The sequence below is a fragment of the Anomaloglossus baeobatrachus genome, chromosome 5 (assembly GCF_048569485.1).
Source record: "Anomaloglossus baeobatrachus isolate aAnoBae1 chromosome 5, aAnoBae1.hap1, whole genome shotgun sequence".
In the NCBI taxonomy this organism is placed as follows: domain Eukaryota; kingdom Metazoa; phylum Chordata; class Amphibia; order Anura; family Aromobatidae; genus Anomaloglossus; species Anomaloglossus baeobatrachus.
In genome coordinates this window covers 536,688,250-536,712,200 of record NC_134357.1, presented here as the reverse complement: position 1 = coordinate 536,712,200, position 23,951 = coordinate 536,688,250, and the positions used below count along the sequence as shown (strand labels likewise).

The following is a 23,951-nucleotide window of genomic DNA, read 5'->3' as shown; positions in this document are numbered from 1 at the left end:
GCAAGATTTCCCATAGGAAATCATTGCAATGCAGACAATTCGTTCCACAATTTGTTAAATGTCCCATCCTGGTCCCCTATTCTATCATTCCACACATGCACAAACGCACACAAACATGTACAAACACACACAAACTCACACAAACACACAAGCACACATGCACGCGCACATATTATATGCTCACCTTACCTTCCGTTCCATCGCCGGTCTCTTGGGACTTGCTGACTTGCGGTGACAGGAAGCAGGAAGTTCCTGCTTCGTTGCTATGGATGCCAATGCCTGGAGTGGAGCGGAGCGGAGCGGCGCAGCGCACTACAGGACCCAGGAGGCCGGCGATGAAACGGAAGGTACAGATATTATATGCTCACCTTACCTTCCATTCCACCGCCGGCCTCATGGTACTTGTAGTTCGCCGCGATGTACCCGGGAACTACAAGAACCATGAGCCCGGCGGTGGAACGGAAGGTAAGGTGAGCATAATACTGTATGTGTGTGAGTGCGTGTATGTTTGTGTGTGTTTGTGCGTACATGTGTGTGTTTGTGTGGACTGCAAGTGCGGGTTAGAGCGCGGTGGGTGGACGGAACCGGAAGTGTGTGCGGTGAGGATTTCGCTTGTACAGCAAAGCTTTCTCGTAAAGCGGGTTACAAATTTACAGAAAGCTTTGCTTGTTAAGCGAAATTCTCGTTAAGTGGGTTACTTGTTAAGCGAGGTACCACTGTACAAACTTATCTTTCTCCACTTGGCTCTCACTGCACATGGACTGGTGTCTTAATCATAAAAGTGAAGCCGCAACGTACGGATATTATTCTTCACATGATTTTCTAAGTCGTCAGCACATTCTATCTATGCGGTCATTGGGCTTTGCAATTTAGAGATCTGGGCAGCTACTGTCAGCATCTTCTAATTCCAGGGCTTAGAGTTGACCTCCAAGCTGCAAGCTCTCACTAAAACCAGTCTCACTCCTACAAAAGGACTTAAAATGCCCAAAGTAATGTCGATAATTTTGAGTGGCGGGTTGGTGACCACTTGATTATGATATACAGTCATATGAAAAAGTTTGGGCACCACTATTAATGTTAAAATTGTTATAAAGAAAAAAGGTTGTTTTTTGCAACAGCTATTTCAGTTTCATATATCTAATAACTGATGGACTGAGTAATATTTCTGGATTGAAATGAGGTTTATTGTTCTAACAGAAAATGTGCAATCCGCATTTAAACAAAATTTGACCGGTGCAAAAGTATGGGCACCCTTATCAATTTCTTGATTTGAACACTCCTAACTACTTTTTACTGACTTACTAAAGCACTAAATTGGTTTTGTAACCTTATTGAGCTTTGAACTTCATAGGCAGGTGTATCCAATCATGAAAAAAGGTATTTAAGGTGGCCACTTGCAAGTTGTTCTATTTGAATCTCCTATGAAGAGTGGCATCATGGGCTCCTCAAAACAACTCTCAAATGATCTGAAAACAAAGATTATTCAACATAGTTGTTCAGGGGAAGGATACAAAAAGTTGTATGGGAGAGTGATGCGAAAGAAGCCGTTTCTGCAAGCACGCCACAAACAGAGTCGCCTGAGGTATGCAAAAGCACATTTGGACAAGCCAGTTACATTTTGGAAGAAGGTCCTGTGGACTGATGAAACAAAGATTGAGTTGTTTGGTCATACAAAAAGGCGTTATGAATGGAGGCAAAAAAACACGGCATTCCAACAAAATCACTTGCTACCCACAGTAAAATTTGGTGGAGGTTCCATCATGCTTTGGGGCTGTGTGGCCAATGCCAGCAGCGGGAATCTTGTTAAAGTTGAGGGTCGCATGGATTCAACTCAGTATCAGCAGATTCGTGAAAATAATGTGCAAGAATCAGTGACGAAGTTGAAGTTACGCAGGGGATGGATATTTCAGCAAGACAATGATCCAAAACACAGCTCCAAATCTACTCAGACATTCATGCAGAGGAACAATTACAATGTTCTGGAATGGCCATCCCAGTCCCCAGACCTGAATATCATTGAAAATCTGTGGGATGATTTGAAGCGTGCTGTCCATGCTCGGCGACCATCAATCTTAACTGAACAGGAATTGTTTTGTAAACAGGAATGGTCAAATATACCTTCATCCAGGATCCAGGAACTCATTAAAAGCTACAGGAAGCGACTAGAGGCTGTTATTTTTGCAAAAGGAGGATCTACAAAATATTAATGTCACTTTTATGTTGAGGTGCCCATACTTTTGCACCGGTCAAATTTTGCTTAAATGCGTATTGCACATTTCTGTTGGTACAATAAACCTCATTTCAATCCAGAAATATTACTCAGTCCATCAGTTATTAGATATATGAAACTGAAATAGCTGTTGAAAAAACCCAAATTGTTATAAAGAAAAAAGGTTAACATTAATAGGGGTGCCCAAACTTTTTCATATGACTGTAGGACTACACTGCTCATAAACCAACCACAGCCGATGACTGAGGAGAATCTGGGACTTCTCTACATTTACAGTAGTGGTTACTACTCACCTAAGTGGTTACCTGTAGAAATCTCCTCTTTACACCGCTCATCTCCCCTCACATATGTCTCTGTAGTATTAATATGGGTTAGATCTTCACCCTGAAACAAATATTGTAAAAGTCACAGACAGATGGAGAAGTCACTTCTATGATCAGCTCTAATCCTGCCATCTCCACCGCTCTCATTACACAAGTATAATCATATAATACTGGTGGATAAAACAAGACTGAGCACAAGACCTTCACAGCCGTCTACACATCATAGGAGATTTCATGGCACCTTCTCTCCATCTACCTGATGATCCTGAGGAACATCGGGATCTTCTTGTTTACAGTCCTGTGGAAGAAGAGGACGGGGACATCTCTCTGGTGTTGTCCTCTGACTGGATAGATCTGAAGGAGACACATACAGGGACTGAATTCATTCTTTACATACAGATAATTATAGGCCGTGTGTATTTAGTCCTGTCTATTACCTGGTGATGTGAGGGACTGGGGAACCTCCATCATGACGTCCTTGTACAGATCTTTGTGTCCTTCTAAATACTCCCACTCCTCCATGGTGAAGTAGATGGTGACATCTCGACACCTTAAGGGAACCTGACACATACAATGATACCGTCATCCCCCGATCCCTTCATTACTGTATAATGTCCCAGCATTCCCAGCAGTGTCACCTCTCCAGTCAGCAGCTCAATCATCTTGTAGGTGAGTTCTAGGATCTTCTGGTCATTGATGTCCTCATGTATCAGGGGGTGAGGCGGAGGCCCCGTGATTGGGCTCAGGGGTCTTCCCCATCCCTCAGACACAGGGGCCTGACAGCGCTCACTACAGGTCTTCTTCACTACTGTGTAATCCTGGTTATGGAGAGACACATTAATAAATCTCACTACAGACATTTCCAGAGTCCTCACCTCTCCAGTTCTGTCCATCTGTTCTTCCCATAGATAAGAATGATGTAATGTGACGTCATCAGAATCTCTCACCTCTCCAGTAAGCCGGAAGAGGATCTCTAGGGTGAGGTGTAATATCCTCTCCGCCATCTTGTCCTTGTCCATTTCCATCCTTGATTGGTTAATCAGAAGAATTCTCTTATATAGAAGATCTCCACTGAGTGGGTTTGATATTGTAAGGACCTGAATAGTGGAAGCAGGGTGTCAATTATTGCCATTTTAGCCAGAAAAAAATACAGTAGTTTCTGGGGGTTTTTCAGCAATTATATTGTTTTGCTTCAGTTTTTCCGAAAGACTTTTTAATAACAAAAAATCCTTATGTTTATTGGGCATCACCGTAATTGAATAATTTACAATGTAAATTGTAAACATTACGTAGTTGCTGTCCTTTTTCCATTTTGCAAAAATGTATTGATAGAAGTCAATCAGTGCACTCTATAAAGCAACACGGTGAAAAATTAGTAATTATTCTGTCAGGAATGGGACAAGTTATTGTGATGCAGGCGGAGTGTATTACAGTGCAGGGAGCCGGTGAGACTCTGTGCTGCAATACATCTGAAAATTGTGTGTAGGCGGGCTTCCCTCCTGCATGGGCCTGGTTGCGGTCACACCTCCTGCGACCATGATCGTTACAGCCCTAGTGCCAATGACCGTCGTCTGTGTTATCCTCCCATTATGTCACTTCCTCTTGTTAAAATGACAGTTCAGTAATAGAAACTTTGAGGTCCAGTTGGGGTGAATTTGCGCATTTCTTCGAGTCTTGCTCAATATGTGGAGTTTAATTGTTTTTAAATAAAATAAATAATAAAACGTGTTAGGATAAAAAAAAAAAAAATTAGGCATGTAAGTATTTAATTTTCCAACTTTTTGTTATATTTTTACTGTTTGGTTAATGGCGGGCAGAATTGAGATTTGTTTGTCAGTGACTTCTGCAGCCAGAGAGGAGTTGTTGACCCTTAGCCCATTATCCTTGGCTGTAGGAGATAAAGGCAATTTTGATGGTGAAACACTCTCCTCACTAGCATCGTTGTGTAAATTTTGATCCTCCTGTGTCAGTAATGGCGCCATCTTAAGGACGACTCTTGGTGCAGATTTACGGGAAGTTGGGTGTTTTTTCTGCCCACTATGGAGAAGGTAACGGTCCATAAATGAAGATGTCAATGGTCGAAGAATGGTACACCTCTGGTCTCATGTACTGCAACGAGCTGTTAGGTATATTGAGCTCTGGAATGTAGTACGGTATTAGCGAAGAGTGAAGGACATAACTTCTGGGTCCTCACATAGCCGGCACCTGAACCGAAAACCACAAAACGTTAAGGCCATGTCCCCACGAGAAAATGTACCTGCGGAATTTTCTGCAGGTATTTCCACAGGTTCACACAGCAGCTCCCTAGAATGCGCACTATCTGTTATTGTATATTTCATGTGGAATTGTTGCGGTAAACCTGCGGAAAACGTGCGGAATTCAAGTGATATTCCTGCAGATTTACCCCTCTGTATCTCCATAGTAGAAAGGCAGGAAATCCGCAGGAAAATCCGCATGAATAATTGACATGCAGTTCTTTGCGACTGCAGGAAATCCGCAGCATTTTTCGCAGGTGCAAATTGAGCAGTATTAAAACAGCACTCCCCAATTCCCATAGGATAACATGGGGGGTGTCTGTACTTGCGCAAACCTGCGAATTTATCTGGAAAATCTGCAGGTTTTTCTCAGCAAAATCTGCAGGTATTTTCTCCGGTGGGCACATGGCCCAAGGCTATGTGCCCACGGGGAAAGTGTACTGCGGATATATCTGCAGGAGCTCCCAGAAATCCGCAGCACAACTTTGTCTGAGTTTTGGTGCGGAAGTCCAGCGGAATGTCCTGCGGATATCCTGCGGGAGCACTGCATCCTCAACGCAGAACAAGTGCTGGAGTGATCGGTGAGTTCATACTTACCTGTATTGCACAGCAACTTGGTTTCTGGCCGCCTCCTGGAGAAGATGAGAGGGGCCTGGACGAGCTCCGGCTGTCACATGACGGAAGCTTGGGCGATTATATGACCGCAGCTCGTGCAGACCCCGCCCACCTCTTGCAGCCCGCTCCTGGCTCCGTACGCTCTTCTACACCAAAGGAAGAGTCTCCGGTGTCTTTAATCAAGGCAGGTAAGTATAGAGATCGTGTGGAACAATCCGCAGGAATAATTGACATGCAATTCTTTGCCGCTGCGGGAAATACGCAGCATTTCCCGCAGGTGCAAATTCCGCAGCATTAAAACAGCACTCACCAAATCCCATAGGATAACATCGGGAGTGCCTGTACTTGCGTAAAATCCGGAGGTTCTCCGCATCAAAATCCGCGGGCATTTTCCCCCGTGTGCACATGGCCTAATAGTGATGATCAGCATTATACTCCAAAGACATACAGAAAGGGACCTTAGATTGTGAGCCCTAATGGGAACAGTGTTGCCAATGTTTGTAAAGCGCTGTGGAATTAATAGCGCCATATAAATGAACATACAGTTAGGTCCAGAAATATTTGGACAGTGACACAATTTTCGCGAGTTGGGCTCTGCATGCCACCACATTGGATTTGAAATGAAACCTCTACAACAGAATTCAAGTGCAGATTGTAACGTTTAATTTGAAGGTTTGAACAAAAATATCTGATAGAAATTGTAGGAATTGTACACATTTCTTTACAAACACTCCACATTTTAGGAGGTCAAAAGTAATTGGACAAATAAACCAAACCCAAACAAAATATTTTTATTTTCAATATTTTGTTGCGAATCCTTTGGAGGCAATCACTGCCTTAAGTCTGGAACCCATGGACATCACCAAACGCTGGGTTTCCTCCTTCTTAATGCTTTGCCAGGCCTTTACAGCCGCAGCCTTCAGGTCTTGCTTGTTTGTGGGTCTTTCCGTCTTAAGTCTGGATTTGAGCAAGTGAAATGCATGCTCAATTGGGTTAAGATCTGGTGATTGACTTGGCCATTGCAGAATGTTCCACTTTTTTGCACTCATGAACTCCTGGGTAGCTTTGGCTGTATGCTTGGGGTCATTGTCCATCTGTACTATGAAGTGCCGTCCAATCAACTTTGCGGCATTTGGCTGAATCTGGGCTGAAAGTATATCCCGGTACACTTCAGAATTCATCCGGCTACTCTTGTCTGCTGTTATGTCATCAATAAACACAAGTGACCCAGTGCCATTGAAAGCCATGCATTCCCATGCCATCACGTTGCCTCCACCATGTTTTACAGAGGATGTGGTGTGCCTTGGATCATGTGCCGTTCCCTTTCTTCTCCAAACTTTTTTCTTCCCATCATTCTAGTACAGGTTGATCTTTGTCTCATCTGTCCATAGAATACTTTTCCAGAACTGAGCTGGCTTCATGAGGTGTTTTTCAGCAAATTTAACTCTGGCTTGTCTATTTTTGGAATTGATGAATGGTTTGTATTTACTTTCATGGAGTCTTCTCTTTACTGTTGACTTAGAGACAGATACACCTACTTCACTGAGAGTGTTCTGGACTTCAGTTGATGTTGTGAACGGGTTCTTCTTCACCAAAGAAAGTATGCGGCGATCATCCACCACTGTTGTCATCCGTGGACGCCCAGGCCTTTTTGAGTTCCCAAGCTTACCAGTCAATTCCTTTTTTCTCAGAATGTACCCGACTGTTGATTTTGCTACTCCAAGCATGTCTGCTATCTCTCTGATGGATTTTTTCTTTTTTTTCAGCCTCAGGATGTTCTGCTTCACCTCAATTGAGAGTTCCTTAGACCGCATGTTGTCTGGTCACAGCAACAGCTTCCAAATGCAAAACCACACACCTGTAATCAACCCCAGACCTTTTAACTACTTCATTGATTACAGGTTAACGAGGGAGACGCCTTCAGAGTTAATTACAGCCCTTAGAATCCCTTGTCCAATTACTTTTGGTCCCTTTAAAAAGAGGAGGCTATGCATTACAGAGCTATGATTCCTAAACCCTTTCTCCGATTTGGATGTGAAAACTCTCATATTGCAGCTGGGAGTGTGCACTTTCAGCCCATATTATATATATAATTGTATTTCTGAACATGTTTTTGTAAACAGCTAAAATAACAAAACTTGTGTCACTGTCCAAATATTTCTGGACCTAACTGTATATATATATATACATATACATATATATATATATATATATATATATATATATATATATATATATATATATATATATATATATATATATATATATATTATACATACATATACACACAGTCATGGCCAAAAGTTTTGAGAATGCTACAAATATTAATTTTTACAAAGTCTACTGCTTAAGTTTTTCTAATGGCAATGTGCATATACTCCAGAATGTCATAAAGAGTGATCAGCTTAACAGCAATTACTTGCAAAGTCAATATTGGCTAAGAAAATGAACTTTAACCCCCAAAACACATTTCAACAGCATTGCATTCCTGCCTTAAAAGGAGCAGCTAACATTGTTTTAGTGATTGTTCCATTAACACAGGTGTGGGTGTTGATGAGGACAGGGCTGGCGATCAATCAGTCATGATTAAGTAAGAATGACACCACTGGACATTTTAAAAGGAGGCTGGTGCTTGGTATCATTGTTTCTCTTCAGTTAACCATGGTTATCTCTAAAGAAACACGTGCAGCCATCATTGCTCTGCACAAAAAAGGCCTAACAGGGAAGAGTATCGCAGCTACAAAGATTGCACCTCAGTCAACAATCTATCGCATCATCAAGAACTTCAAGGAGAGAGCTTCCATTGTTGCCAAAAAGGCTCCAGGGCGCCCAAGAAGGACCAGCAAACGCCAGGACCGTATCTTAAAACTGTTTCAGCTGCGGGATCGGACTACCAGCAGTGCCGAGCTAGCTCAGCAATGGCAGAAGGCTGGTGTGAGTGCTTCTGCATGCACTGTGAGGCGGAGACTCTTTGAGCAAGGCCTGGTTTCAAGGAGGGCAGCAAAGAAGCCACTTCTCTCCAGAAAAAACATCAGGGACTGACTGATATTCTGCAAGAGGTACAGGGAGTGGACTGCTGAGGACTGGGGTAAAGTCATTTTCTCAGATGAATCCCCTTTTCGATTGTTTGGGACGTCTGGAAAACAGCTTATTAGGAGAAGAAGAGGTGAGCGCTACCACCAGCCTTGTCTCATGCCAACTGTTAAGCATCCTGAAACGATTCATGTGTGGGGTTGCTTCTCAGCCAAGGGAATCGGCTCACTCAGAGTCTTGCCTAAAAACACAGCCATGAATAAAGAATGCTACCAGAATGTCCTCCAAGAGCAACTTCTCAACTGTCCAAGAGCAATTTGGCACCCAACAATGCCTTTTCCAGCATGATGGAGCACCTTGCCATAAAGCAAAGGTGATCATTAAATGGCTCATGGAACAAAACATAGAGATTTTGGGTCCATGGCCTGGAAACTCCCCAGATCTTAATCCTATTGAGAACTTGTGGGCAATCATCAAGAGACGGGTGGACAAACAAAAACCAACAAATTCTGGCAAAATGCAAACATTGCTTATGCAAGAATGGACAGCTATCAGTCAGGATTTGGTCCAGAAGTTGATTGAGAGCATGCCAGGGAGAATTGCAGAGGTCCCGAAGAAGAAGGGTCAACACTGCAAATATTGACTTGCTGCATTAAATCATTCTAACTGTCAATATAACCTTTTGGTACTCATCATATGATTGCAATTATATTTCTGTATGTGATGTAAACATAAGACAAACACAATTAAAAACCAGAGGGCAACAGATCATGTCAAAAAATAATTTTGGTGTCATTCTCAAAACTTTTGGCCATATATATAAAAGTTGAGCATTGACATTCAATCCTGGAGATGCAGTATAAAAAATGGCCACTAGATGGTAGGATGCAGTTTCAATGCTGAGCTTGCAATAGGAATTAGCAGGTTTAACCCCTGCAATGCTTTACTCACTGTTGAGGAAAACAAAAAAAAACAACAAAAGGATACCTTATCTAAATTTACTGAGCTCTGCAGGGGGGCTGCAGCAGAGCAACCTGCACAGGTTTTCACATTCACCCCAGGAATGAGGATCCAGGGGAGATAATGTTTTAGTTTGTGGCCTTAAGAAATTACTGCAGCTGTAACTTTACCTTTGCTCTTCCATAGTGGTTTATTAGGTTTAGGCTGCTTTCACACTTGCGTTGTTACCTTGAGGAAATTCGGTATCCTGCAAAATATTTTGCAGACCTGTATGGACGACGGATTGCGACTGATGGCCTTGCGTTGCATCCGCCGCGTGACGGATCAGTCGTGGAAAGACTGACTGTCGAGCAGCAGGAACGCAGCACGTAACTTTTTTGAGCGGCAGAATCCTTTTATTTTCACTGCGCATGCTCTGCTCTTGTGTTTAATCATTGAAATCAATGACTCTCTCTCGGCGGCCGAACGATCAGCTAATCGGACGGCTATTGTGAACGATCAGCTAATCGGACGGCGGACGGATATTGTGAACGATCAGCTGATCGCCCGGTGGCCGGTCGTCGGGTGATCAGTTGATCGTTCACAATAGATTGCTGCCGGTTAAACAGTAAAAAACCCCTAAAACAACAGATTTTTTTTTGCAGCAACAGTCATATCAGTTGTGCCACTATCTGCAACGCATCCGTTGCATCAATCACACAACGGATTGCAACTGATGCAAAACGTCGGAAGTGTGAAAGCAGCCTGTCAGGCACAGTGTAACATCCCCTCCACTTGGTTTATGCCTGGATGCTGTAGAGAGCAGACGCAGCAGGCTGCCTGCAGACCAGGGAGGCTCATACCCCTCGGCAGGCCTAGCCAACTGAACACTTCACTGCAGATGTGACACCCTGACAAAACCAGGAGTCACAGAGAGTAGGCCCCCGCACAACACCTTCCCTCACGGGGTTACACACAGCCGACCTGAAACCCTAGCCACCCCGCTCAGGGAAAGACAGGCACACCAGTGGGCCGGACCAGGTGGATGAGAAACGCCCACCTAGGGGTCTAGACAGCCCGGGGCGGAAAAACAGTCAGTTAAGCTTAGAGTTCAAGTCTAGCGTTAAAGCTGAACAGTTGAAGTCTGAAGTTCAAGTTGAGAGGAGTGAGGCTGGGGCTAGGTGTAGCTCCAGCAGGCGGAAAGGCTCAATTTGACAGGTGCCGGGGTTGGAGACCTGGTGCCTTGGCTAGGTGGCAAATGGTGGTCTCCGTCAGCAGGCGATGGGAAGACGGCAGCCGAAGATCCGGGGTGGACCGGGACAGGATTGGAGCCCGCCGGTACCGACACCGGAGAAACCGACCCGGAAACCGTGCACAGAGGGGGTACTTGAACCCTGAAGCCAGGACCAGAACCAACGGCCTAGCTAATTAACTAATTGAGGGCAGGATTATAGGTCCTGTCCCAACCAAAGTCCTGAAAGCAGACAACCACCCACAGAGAGGGATAGGGCATCTGCCAGGGCCCGGTAGCTAACCCAACTATATGATGAAGATGGCTTTAAAACATTTGATAAGTTTAGAGAAGAACTTGATATACCAAACAACAGGTTCTTCCAATATCTACAAATTTAGGCATGCATGTGAAGAACAGGCTAATAATACAAAACTATTACCGGTAGAGCAACACAGGGTGCAGTCTCTCTATACTATATGTACATACAGGAAGCCAAATACAGAACAGAAGCTTGCCCCCTTAGGGAGAAGTGGCAGAAAGATGTAGGTCCTATATGCATGGAAATATGTGATGCAATAATAAAAAACATTCACCTGATCTCTGTTAGTGAAGCACATAGACTCTCGCAAGTGTTCCTGGTACATAGGGTATATAGGACCCCGTTATTTTTATTTAAACTAGGGGTGAAACTAGATTTGTTTTGCTGGAAGTGTACTTCCCCGGATGCAAATCTGATACATCTCGCGGAATTACCAAGCATTTAAGGAGATACTGGGTTGTTATAATTGATTTGATAAGGTGATATTGGTGACACCACCGCTGCTCTGGACGGGGATCCCGGGAGCGGTGACAGGGAGCAGCTTTGTTGTTAGTTCTCCCCTCCGTGGGTAGGGGGTTGGTTGTCCCGGGGCCCGGTGAGGGGGTAGGGATGGATGGCAGGCGGGTTACGGGGCTGGTGAGGTGCAGGGTCGCGGGGGCAGCGCTGTGCCGCACGGCACGGTGGTACTCACTCAGCCAATGATGAGGACACAGTTCTCGGTAAAACACACGGCTGGATGGACGGGTCCCACAGACGGCTGCGGTGTTGTTTCTCCCGGCAGGTTGATGGTGACTGCCTTTCCCTGCACCTATGTACGGTAAATGGTTCCAATGGGTTCCCACCGGTAACCCGCTCCCCAGCTTGGATGTGGGCCGGAGGAGCCCCTTTTGCCTGCAGGCTCTGGCCCTGGGAACGGTAGCCTTGGCGGTGGCTGTGTTTCCCTCTCATGGTTGGACTGTTGCCTTCTGTCGGGACTTGGCTGCTGGGAAACCCAGGAGGTTCCCTTCGCTGACGGATTTGGCAAATTCACGGCGACTCCTAGCCTTGCCAGGGTCCGTAAAACCCCTGCCAGATGATGCTGACTTCTCTTTGTGTACCGGTCCGGTACCGCCGGGCCACCGCCCGTCCACAGTCCTTACGGTAGACTCTGATAGGCCACTCCTGCAGACGGTCACCACCGTCTGCCAACCTTGCTGCACCGCCCGGGCCACACACGCGGACGCTGTCAGATAGTTGCTCCACTACCACTTTCCTTCCTCTCTCATTCACCTCAAAACTCTATCTGCCTGCTTTTCCCGCCTCCAGGACTGTGAACTCCTCAGTGGGCGGGGCCAACCGCCTGGCCCAACCCCTGGTGTGAACATCAGCCCCTGGAGGAAGGCAACAAGGGTTTGTGTCTGACTTCGGTGTGCCTGACCGGGAGTGTGGGGTGTGTGGGTGTTGTGCTCTGTGGCCCCTGGCTTGTCCAGGGCGCCACACACATATTCTATACCAGGCGCGGAAAATCATAGCGGCATACTGGAAAAACACCGGTTATTATAGAAATGGTTTATCATCTGAATAATATCCTTAGATTGGAGAAATATGTGTACCAGAGAAGAAAGGTCTACAAGATATTTGGGGATATCTGGGCTCCACGGTTAGACGCCCCGAATTTAGCACCACTGACCTTGACATGGACCAGCTCTATTACCAGGTCTAACCTGAGTAGAAGGGATATGGTGTACAGAGAAGGGCCTGTATACCTGTTTAGGGGCTCATTTTAAAATGTGTGGATACTCTGATTTGTCTGATTCATTGTATGTACTATATAGGTTTGATGTGGGCAACCTTTGTTTCTAATATGCTTTGTATCCAAGTCTTGGCAAACCAATAATTTTTGGCAATGTCATTGTATTCATTGCATTGGTTTCAAAGGGGAGAGGGAGTTAGGGGAGGGATGTGTTTTTGCATTTTGTACTGGTTTATACAAAAAAAGTTTAAGAAAAAAAAATATATATATGATTCAAAAAAGTTATAGGGTGACTTGGACAAACTGTGTGTAAATACTCCACCGCCCGCACACATGGCCCCGCTCGGCTCCGCCCACCTCGCACTCCGCCGTCCGCACACATTCTCGGCGGCCGACTGATGTGAGCGATCAGCTGATCGGTCTCATTAGCCGGCCGCCGGGAGATCATCTGTTCGCTCTCAAAAGCCGGACGGCTATTGTGAACGATCAGCTGATCCCTCTCTCTTTTACAACGGAGTCCGACAATGAATTCTATTCTTGTCATCTGTTGTACAACCCATCAGTCACAAGCGTCAAGCAACGCATGTGACTGATGCAAAACAACGGAAATATGAACCTAGCCTTAAGCGAGTGTCCCCGAGACGTCTTCAGTAGCTTATAGTTTGGTCCAGCCATATTGGCGATACCTCTAGGAGGGAATAGACGTGGGACTGCTTGAGGAGGAGAATGACTTCCAAGGACTGTGATGTGGTGCCAGGCTGGATAGTGAAGGGAAAAAAAGGCCTTATGGAGGTTGGAACGACTAAAATGATTGTGTGCCTAATGATCCTCTGTGGTATTGAAATGTGCAAGAAGATTTGTGTCTGCCATCTTATGTATGTTGTTGTTACCAAGTTAACGTTCAGTAAAACAATGTTTTTTATGAACTTGTGGTCTCCCTCAATGAACTGTGTACCATCAGGTCCTGGCCAGCCAAAACCACCGGCAACATGCGGCCTGCCAATGCATATACCCTCTGGAGTGAAACACCACACACCTAGCCAGGACCTCCATTTTCATGTAGCGTGCCGGGGTGCGACAGACTATTTCCTCGCCCACGACTACCACCCTGCTCCACGTTACAAGTACATACATGGCCCATACAAAAAAAAAGTATGGTAAAAAGCCGTTTCATGTAAAACCTCCTCAATATGACAAAGGTAGGTTCAATCTACTGAGCAGACAAGCCTTCGTTAAAGGTAGGGTGGCGCGTTTTTTTATTTTTGTATTAAAAATAGTGATTATGATATCAAGTATTTTTAATACAAAATTAAAATCACTGCTTATTTAGTTTTTATTTCATTCTAATTTTACTGAAGGCACTGGGGGCTGCTATCTTGGATTTGGTGTTTGTAACGAGTCACTTACCTCCTTTATGGAAGCCCCCTGGGCATAGACTCTGATAGTCGGGCTCTGACCCCATTTAGTAACATTAGAGAAGGCGTCTGCTGTGACCTGGACGCGCCCCCTGGGCTGTACAGATCACAGCAGAGGGAGGAGATCAGCGCTATCATTGTGGAGCTCACAGCGTATGCTATTTGCTCCACTTTAACCCTGTCAACCACCAAGATGTGTGAGTACGGGACGCCGGACCGGCTTCCCTCCCCCCGCGGTTACTGTCTCCAATGACACCCCTTCCCGCCGCTCTACCCAGCCTCGCCCCCCCCCGCCGCTGCTGGCGTGTATGCAGCAGAGCTGTGTGTTTGTGTGCGTGTGCATGCAGAGCATGTGAGTACCGGCGCCCCTCTTCCCACCGCCACCGCTGCTACCGTCTCCAATGCTCCAATGACACCCCCCCCACTCTCCTTGCTGCAGTTGCTGCAAGTGTGACGCCCTGGACTAGCCAGGTAGTCACATACATACCAACACAGACACCCCCACCCTAGGCAGTTACATCAGCCAAACAAAAAACCCTTGTTGCCTCCCTCTGGGGCCTGATGTCCACACCAGGTGGGGCGGAGCCAGGAAGTTGGCCCCACCCACTGAGGAGTTCAGAGGCCTGGAGGCGGGAAAAGTGACAGTTCAGTCTTGGAGGTGAAAGTGAGAGGAGTGAGCACTTGAAGTGTCTGGGTTGGAGCCCAAGCAATGACAGCAAGGTTGGCAGACGGTGGTGGCCGTCTGCAGGAGTTGGTGGAACTCCACACGCAGAGCCATAAGGATTGGGGTCAGGCGTAGGCCCGCCGGTACCGGACCGGGGAACGGAGTGAAGCTAAGCACACAGGCAGGGCCATCGGACCCCGACCAGGCTTGGAGCCGCCGTCAATAGACAAATCCGAATGTGACAGGGGTTTCTCAACTACTAAAGTCCCGATTGAAGGCAACCGTCCACCCAGAGAGGATATACAGCCACCGCCACAGGCTAGAGATCCAAGGGCCAGCACCTGCGGGCAATACGGGCTCCTACGGCACTTATACGCCGGGGAGCGGACTACCGGTGGGCAACCACAGAAGTCAAGAACATTCTCAAAGGTGCAGGGAAAGACAGCCACCATCAGCCGTCCGGGGAGAGCACAACAACAACACTGCAGCCGGCTGCGGGACCCGTCCATCCGGCCGTTTTGGTTTACCTACGACTCTGTCAGTGATTGTCTGAGTGAGTACACCAGTGCCGTCCGGCACCGCGCTGTCCCTGCAACCCTGCACCTCACCAACCCTGCCTCCCCCGTTACACCATCGGGCCCCGGGATCACCAACCCCTGCCCACGGAGGGGACAACATCTCAACTGCACCCTACCATCTCTCCCGGGATCCCCGTTACCAGCAGCGGTGGTGCCATTATCACCACGACCCGTGGGTGGCGTCACGAACAATCTCCCTAACCATACCATCCCCGTTTCACTCATGGGTGAGGAGCGCTGCTCGAGTCCCAGGGTCCGGTCCACCGCTCGAGCCACCGAACAGCAACAGCAGAAGCCCCGGACCCGAGCGTGCATGCAGAGCAGTGCGTGATTACTGGCGCCCCTTCCCCCACCACTGCTGCTACCGTCTCCAATGACACCCCCCGTGCCGTGTATCTAATCCTCTCCTGTGTGATACTGCCTGCTGAGCTGTATCTAATCATATCCTGTGTGTGATATTGCCTGCTGAGCTGTGTAGCTAATCCTATACCTGTGTGATACTGTCTGTTGAGCTGTGTAGCTAATCCTCTTCTGTGTGATACTGCCTGCTGAGCTGGGTATCTAATCCTGTCTTGTGTGATACTCCTGCTGTCCTTGGTGACACTTCAGATATTTCTGGTCGCCAGCAAAATGGGTCCGCACTGTGATCCTAAATTACATTCTCTGTTATCCCTTGGAAACACCCAGATTGGGAGGGGGAGCTGTGACATCACACACAGGAGAGCAGATTCTGCCCACTTTTACTGCAGCTGTAATCCAGGCTATTTCTACAGTAAGATTTCTGTAGGATTTCAGAAGCTGCTCCCCCTAGTGTTTAACAGTTGAAAATATCAATCTTTTTATTTTTTTTTTATATTTTGCTCAATTAAAAACAATTAATATCTAAACAAAATATTAAAACATTAATACTTTACATTTTTTCAGTTATTGAAAATTTTTTTTTTTGGACGACACCTTCCCTTTAACAAAAGAACAATAGATCTGTGGGATAGTCTACATCAAGAGTAGTTGCCTTCCCAGGTCACAAAAACGAATGTACTAAAAGGATACTTTAAGACGCCTTTATAAAGAACCGGTCACCAGTTTTTTTTTAGAATCTCAACAAATGCCACAACAATTTGGTCCTGCGCTGTATTTAAATGAGGCTGGTCAGGTTTAATGGGCGTCCTCCTCATGGCATCCGTTTCTCTTCTCTGATTGATGTAGATGATGTAACCTACATCACCAAAATAGCTGAATGAAGTCTCGCGCCTGCCCAGTAGACTCACCGGCTGCACAGATGCATTTTGCTCTTCCCTAGTGTGGGCACAGCATAGGACTTTTATGAACAGGGAGGTGGAACAGACGCTAAAAGGAAGACGCCCATCAGACCGGATAAGCTATAAACCTGCCATTTCCACCGTTCTTATCACACAAGTATAAAATAAATAACACTGGAGGATAAAACAAGACTGAGCACAAGACCTTCACAGCCGTCTACACATCATAGGGAGAATTCATGACACCTTCTCTCCATCTACCTGATGATCCTGAGGAACATTGGGATCTTCTTGTTTACAGTCCTGTGGGAGAAGAGGATGGGGACATCTCTCTGGTTTTGTCCTCTTACTGGATAGACCTGGAGGAAACACATACAGGGACTGAATTCTTTACATACAAATAATTATAGGCCGTGTATATTTAGTCCTGTCTATTACCTGGTGATGTGAGGGGCTGGGGAACCTCCATCATGACGTCCTTGTACAGATCTTTGTGTCCTTCTAAATACTCCCACTCCTCCATGGAGAAATAGATGGTGACATCCTGACACCTTATAGGAACCTGACACATACAATGATACCATCATCCCCCGATCCCTTCATAGCGTTACTGTATAATGTCCCAGCATTCCCAGCAGTGTCACCTCTCCAGTCAGCAGCTCAATCATCTTGTAGGTGAGTTCTAGGATCTTCTGGTCATTGATGTCCTCTTGTATCAGGGGGTGAGTTGGAGGCCCCGTGATTGGGCTCAGGGGTCTTCCCCATCCCTCAGACACAGGGTCCTGACAGCGCTCATTAGAGGTCTTCTTCACTACTGTGTAATCCTGGTTATGGAGAGACACATTAATAAATCTCATTATAGACATTTCCAGAGTCCTCACCTCTCCAGTTCTGTCCATCTGTTATTCCCATAGATAAGAATGATGTAATGTGACGCCATCAGAATCTCTCACCTCTCCAGTAAGCCGGAAGAGGATCTCTAGGGTGAGGTGTAATATCTTCTCTGCCATCTTTTCCCTGTCCACATCCATCCTTGAAAAGGTCAAAATTGCCTTATCTATAGAAGATCTTCGCTGAGAGGATCCAATATCCGATACTGTATTGTAATAAGACAATTGCTGGAGATAATAAAAGGAAACATATAAGGAGATAAAAGGTGTAGATGTTATATTCTCAGGTTCTAAAAACTGGAATGTCATAAACTCCGGCTACTCGCTGCACTCGTCACTCAGATGTGATAGTAAAGGGGTCTCCGCCTCTCACTCATCTACTCAACTACCGCAATAGGCTAAACTGAGCTAAGTACCCCCTCAGACAATTCACTCATCAAAAAAAAAAAAAAAAACACGAAAAATAATAAAAATGGTTTTCAGTGAATTTTTTTTTTATCAGTTTTAGGAAAAAAGAAAGAGAACATCCTCCATTCTTGATAAAGACAGAGAGCGGACTTCCGGTTCCGGCGTGTGCATGGTCGACAGAGGGTAAGCAGAGCTCCACATTCTGCCCCTGCTCCCCGTGCCTCCTGCGCTAAAAACAAATAAACATACTCCTCATCTGCGGGTGAGACCCTCCGGTGACCTCTCCAGCTTTTAAGGAGAGATTTGTGCAGAAGCTCGGGACCAAGGTTACACAATCCCCTAGAGCCCAAAGAAACCTCAGGCATAAGATGGCAGAGGCAGCACAGCACACAGGCAGAGACGCTCCTGCAGCTTACAGTCTCCCAGCAAACAAAGGGTGGAGGATAACCAGTGTAATGTGACTGAGAGCCAAATGCAATGTAAATCACTGGCAGAAGAGGTTGCAAATAAATTGGCCCCAGAATTAAAGAATTCGCTAGAGCAGACAGTTGCTGAAGCCCTCCAGAAGCTGCAAGCTTCCATCTCACAACAGGCTGCAAGGCTGGACACTGCAGAAACTAGAATCAATGCTGCAGAAAATGAGGTGGACGAACTGAAATCAGAACTTGCAAAAGTTACAAAAGTAAGCCAACAACTACTGGATAAAGTAGAGAACTTAGAAAATAGGTCCAAGGGAAATAATCTGAGGATTATAGGTCTTACAGAATCCATTACCCCGGCATAACTAATGGGGATCTTTGGAGAGGATTTGCCAGCAGCCCTGGGACTGAAAACCCCATTAACCCCTTCACGACCGCGGGCAGTAAAATTACATCCTATTTTAACGTGACTTAACGACCAGAGACGTAATTTTACTGCCTAAAGTTCATTTGATTGCCGTGGCCATAGGAACGGCTTTCAAATGACGTCCCCTGCTGTTTCTTACAGCAGGGGACCTTTGCTTCACCCCAGGAGTTGGTGGCATCGCCACCCCCATCGACGATCGATGTGATTGGCTGTTCAAATCTGAACCGCCAACCACATCTTTTGCACTGATTTCGGTAAAAAAAATGCTGGAAATAGTGCGATACTGTGAGATCCGGCTATGAGATACCGTAGCAGGTACAGCAGATCATAGGTGGATCTCAAACATGCCGCCCCCAGCCCCTGCAGCACTGATTGGAGCGATCGTGCTATGATGCGCAATCGCTCCAATCAGTGTGCAGTGGGGAGGTTTGATTTGCTGGTGGCCGCCCTCCCCAGGCCTGTGCTGGTCTGGGGACCCTCCCCCAACATGTCTGCAGTGTGCAGCACTGGCTGGTACTAGTGGTACCACGCCACCGCTGCTGCTGCCGCTGCTGTCACGTGGAGCAGGAGCAGGAGCGGTGAGTATTGTGCTCACCTTGCAGCCCCTGCGCGCTCCTGTGATTGCTCCTGCGTGCTCCCGTAATGGCCCCTGCCCGTGCCCCCCTGCGATCTGCCCCCTGACATCCCGATCTGCCCCCGACATCCCGATCTGTCCCCCCGACATCCCGATCTGCCCCCCCGACATCCCGATCTGCCCCCCTACATCCCGATCTGCCCCCCGACATCCCGATCTGCCCCCCCGACATCCCGATCTGCCCCCCCGACATCCCGATCTGCCCCCCCGACATCCCGATCTGCCCCCCCGACATCCCGATCTGCCCCCCGACATTCCGATCTGCCCCCCGCCATCCCAATCTGCCCCCCGACATCCCAATCTGCCGGCCTCCCCCGTGATCTCTATTCTGCAGCTCCTCCGGTATCTCCCTTTTCCTCTGCTCTCCCCCTCCCCCTCTGCTGTCCCCCCGACGTCCCCTTACCTGTCTTCACCGGAGGGGTCCTCCGAGGTCTTCACTGGCCCGATCACATCTGCCTCCATCGCTGGGTCCTTCTTCCTGGGTCTTCTGCTGAGCTGTCCAACTTCCTGCCTGCTGCTCCTGTAAAGCTGTTCCTCCTGCTAATCCTCTGGGTACTGTGAGTATAACTTTTTTTTTTCTTTTTTTTCCTCTATCCCCTGTCCATTTTTACACCTCATGCGTCCGTGCGTCCCGCCGAGCGCTGATCAGGGATGCAGATAACGTATCTGCATCCGTGGTCAGTTTTCGGCAGGACAAAAAGCATCGGAAATACGGAAAAAAAAGTCACGCCAAAAATTGAGCAGGGATGCCGATCCGTTATGTGCATCCCTGATCAGCGCTCGGCGGGACGCACGGACTGATGCGATACAAAAAGCGTCGGGGATACGAAAAAAAATTATCGCATCTGTCCGTGCGTCCCGCTGAGCGCGGATCAGCATCCCTGCTCAATTTTTGGCGTGACTTTTTTTTTTTCCGTATCCCCAGCGCTTTTTGTATCTCATCCGACCGTGCCACCGTGCACTGCGTCTGTGCGTTTGAAAAGTCAAATGGCATTTCTTGTCTTCTGAGCCCCGCCATGCACCCAAACAATTGATTTCCACCACATATGAGGTATCTGCGTACTCGGGAAAAATTGCACAATACGTTTTATGGTGCATTTTTTCCTGATACCATTGTAAAAAGAAAAAAAAAAGCTACCTTGTTGCTGCAAAAATATAAAAAAAAAAAATAAATAATTTTCACGGTTCAACGTTATCAACTTTCAGTGGAGCCCCTGGGGGTACAAGGGGCTCACTAAACATCTAGATAAATTCCTTGAGGGGTCTAGTTCCAAAATGGGGTAATTTGTGGGGGAGCTCCACTGTTTAGGCACCATAGGGGGGGTCTAAAAACGTGACATGGCGTCCGCTAATGATTCCAACCAATTTTGCTACTAAATGGTGCCCTTCTCTTCTGAGCCACGCCATGCGCCCAACAATTGATTTCCACCACATATGAGGTATCTGCGTACTCGGGAAAAATTGCACAATACGTTTTATGGTGCATTTTTTCCTGATACCATTGTAAAAAGAAAAAAAAAGCTACCTTGTTGCTGCAAAAATATAAAAAAAAAATTAAAAAAAAATAAATAATTTTCACGGTTCAACGTTATCAACTTTCAGTGGAGCCCCTGGGGGTACAAGGGGCTCGCTAAACATCTAGATAAATTCCTTGACGGGTCTAGTTCCAAAATGGGGTAATTTGTGGGGGAGCTCCACTGTTTAGGCACCATAGGGGGGGTCTAAAAACGTGACATGGCGTCCGCTAATGATTCCAACCAATTTTGCTGCCAAATGGTGCCCTTCTCTTCTGAGCCACGCCATGCGCCCAACAATTAATTTCCACCACATGTGAGGTATCTGCGTACTCAGGAGAAATTGCACAATACGTTTTATGGTGCATTTTTTCCTGATACCCTTGTGAAAAAAAAAGCTACCTGGTTCAAGTAACAGTTCTGTGGTAAAACAAAAGAAAATTGTATTCATGGCTCAACATTATCAACTTCTGTTCACTAAACATCTAGATAAACTCCTTGAGGGGTCTAGTTTCCAAAATTGGGTCACTTGTGGGGGAGCTCCATTGTTTAGGCACCTCAGGGGGTCTCCAAACGTGACATGGTATCCGCTAATGATTCAAACAAATTTTGCTGTCAAATGGTGCTCCTTCTCTTCTGAGCCCCGCCATGCGCCCAAACAATTACTTTCCACCACATATGAGGTATCGTCGTACTCAGGAAAAAATGCACTATAAATTTCATGGTGTATTTTTTCCTGATACCCTTGTGGAAAAAAAAGCTACTTAGTTGAAGCAACAGTTTTGTGGTAAAAAAAAAAAAAATATTTTCACAGCTCAACTTTATAAACTTCTGTGAAGCCCCCAGGTGTTCAAAGTGCTCACCAAACATCAAGAAAAATAATTTGAGGGCTCTAGTTTCCAAAATGGGGTCACTTGTGGGGGAGCTCCATTGTTTAGGCACCTCAGAAGGTCTTCAAACCTGACATGGCGTCCGCTAATGAGTGCAGCTAATTTTGCGTTCAAAAATTCAAATGGCGCTCCTTCCCTTTCGAGCTCTGCCGTGTGCCCAAACATTTGATTTCCACCACATATGAGGTATCTGCGTACTCAGGAGAAAATGGACAATACATTTTATGTTGCATTTTTTCCCGATACCCTTGTGAAAAAAAGCTACCTAGTTGAAGCAACAGTTTTGTGGTAAAACATTTTTTTTTTCTTTTCATGCCTCAACGTTATAAACTTCTGTGAAGCCCCCAGGTGTTCAAAGTGCTCACCAAACATCTAGAAAAATTATATGAGGGCTCTAGTTTCCAAAATGGGGTCACTTGTGGGGGAGCTCCATTGTTTAGGTACCTCAGGGGGTCTTCAAACCTGACATGGCGTCTGCTAATGAGTGCAGCTAATTTTGCGTTCAAAAATTCAAATGGCGCTCCTTCCCTTTCGAGCTCTGCCGTGTGTCCAAACATTTGATTTCCACCACATATGAGGTATCTGCGTACTCAGGAGAAAATGGACAATACATTTTATGTTGCATTTTTTCCCGATACTCTTGTGAAAAAAAAGCTACCTAGTTGAAGCAACAGTTTTGTGGTAAAAAATTTTTTTTCCTTTTCACAGCTCAACGTTATAAACTTCTGTGAAGCCCCCAGGTGTACAAAGTGCTCACCAAACATCTAAAAAAATTATTTGAGGGCTCTAGTTTCCAAAATGTGGTCACTTGTGGGGGAGCTCCATTGTTTAGGCACCTCAGGGGGTCTTCAAACCCGACATGGCGTCTGCTAATGAGTGCAGCTAATTTTGCGTTCAAAAATTCAAATGGTGCTCCTTCCCTTTCAACCTCTGCCGTGCACCCAAACAATTGATTTTTACCCCATATGGGGTATCAGCGTACTCAGGAGAAAATGCACAATAAATTGTAGGGTGCACTTTCTCTTTTCTCCCTTGTGAAAATGAAAATGTTATGGCTAAAGTAACATTTTTGTGTTAAAAAGTAAAATTTTCATTTTTTCCTTCCACATTGCTTTGGTTCCTGTGAAGCACCTAAAGGGTTAATAAACTTCTTGGATGTGGTTTTGAGCAGTGTGAGGGGTGCAGTTTTTAGAATGGGGTCACTTTTGGGTATTTTCTGTCACCTCGGCCTCTCAAAGTCAATTCAAACGTGATGTGGTCCGTAAAAAAATTATTTTGTAAATTTTGTTGGAAAAATTAGAAATTGCTGATGAACTTTGACCCCTTCTAACTTCCTAACGAAAAAAAAATTTCTTTCGAAAATTGCGCTGATGTAAAGTAGACAAGTGGGAACTGTTATTTCGTAACTATTTTGTGTGACATATCTCTCAGATTTATGGGCATACATTTTCAAAGTTTGAAAATTGCGAAATTTTCAAAATTTTCGCACAATTTCCTAAATTTTCACAAATAAACGCAAAAAGTATCGACCTAAATTTACAACTGACATGAAGTACAATAAGTCATGAAAAAACAATGTCAGAATCGCCAGGATCCGTTGAAGCGTTCCAGAGTTATAACCTGTCAAAGTGACACTGGTCAGAATTGCAAAAAATGGCCTGGTCATTAGGGTGTTTTAGTGGCCGGGGGTGAAGGGGTTAAAGATTGAAAGAGCACACAGAGTCGGTCCACCAGCTCAAAAGCAGAATGAGGCCCCTTTAAAACCTAGACCTGCTATTGCACGCTTTTTGGACTTTGCTGACAAGGTCAATGTGCTACAGAAATACAGGAAAGCAACGGCTCCAATTTTTGTAAGAGTACATAAAATCCTAATATTCAATGATTACTCAGTGGAAGTAACAAAAAAAAAAGAAGAGCATTCAGCGAGCTCTGTTCAGACATGGTGAAAAAGAAGATAAGATTCACCCTTCAGTTTCCAGCAGTCCTAAAGATTTTCACACCAGGAGGAGGCACGAAAACAGGGGTTGGGCAAAATAATGTAAACACCTAACGTTTTGGTATCATAATCTTCGAACATGTTATAAACATGCAAACCGTGACATATGTTAATGTTTTGTAGTTGATTATTTGTGTTATGTGTATGTAAATTAACTGTTTGTTTTGCAGAATTGTA

The 23,951-nt window shown here is 45.8% G+C and overlaps 1 protein-coding gene across 2 annotated transcripts in view; it reads right to left on the bottom strand.

Moving 5' to 3' along the window:
• LOC142312180 (uncharacterized) overlaps positions 1-23,951 on the bottom strand; it is a 187,930-nt gene that overhangs the window by 154,049 nt on the left and 9,930 nt on the right. For both annotated transcript variants that reach the window (XM_075351080.1, XM_075351079.1), the window contains exons 2-10: positions 17,550-17,714; positions 17,241-17,420; positions 17,035-17,158; positions 16,858-16,955; positions 3,501-3,650; positions 3,192-3,371; positions 2,991-3,114; positions 2,810-2,907; positions 2,524-2,614 (exon numbers count right to left, since the gene is read on the bottom strand). In XM_075351080.1, coding sequence (XP_075207195.1) covers positions 2,524-2,614; positions 2,810-2,907; positions 2,991-3,114; positions 3,192-3,371; positions 3,501-3,650; positions 16,858-16,955; positions 17,035-17,158; positions 17,241-17,420; positions 17,550-17,627 — 1,123 coding nt within the window. In that variant the 5' untranslated portion in view covers positions 17,628-17,714. The remainder of the gene's footprint in view (positions 1-2,523; positions 2,615-2,809; positions 2,908-2,990; positions 3,115-3,191; positions 3,372-3,500; positions 3,651-16,857; positions 16,956-17,034; positions 17,159-17,240; positions 17,421-17,549; positions 17,715-23,951) is intronic.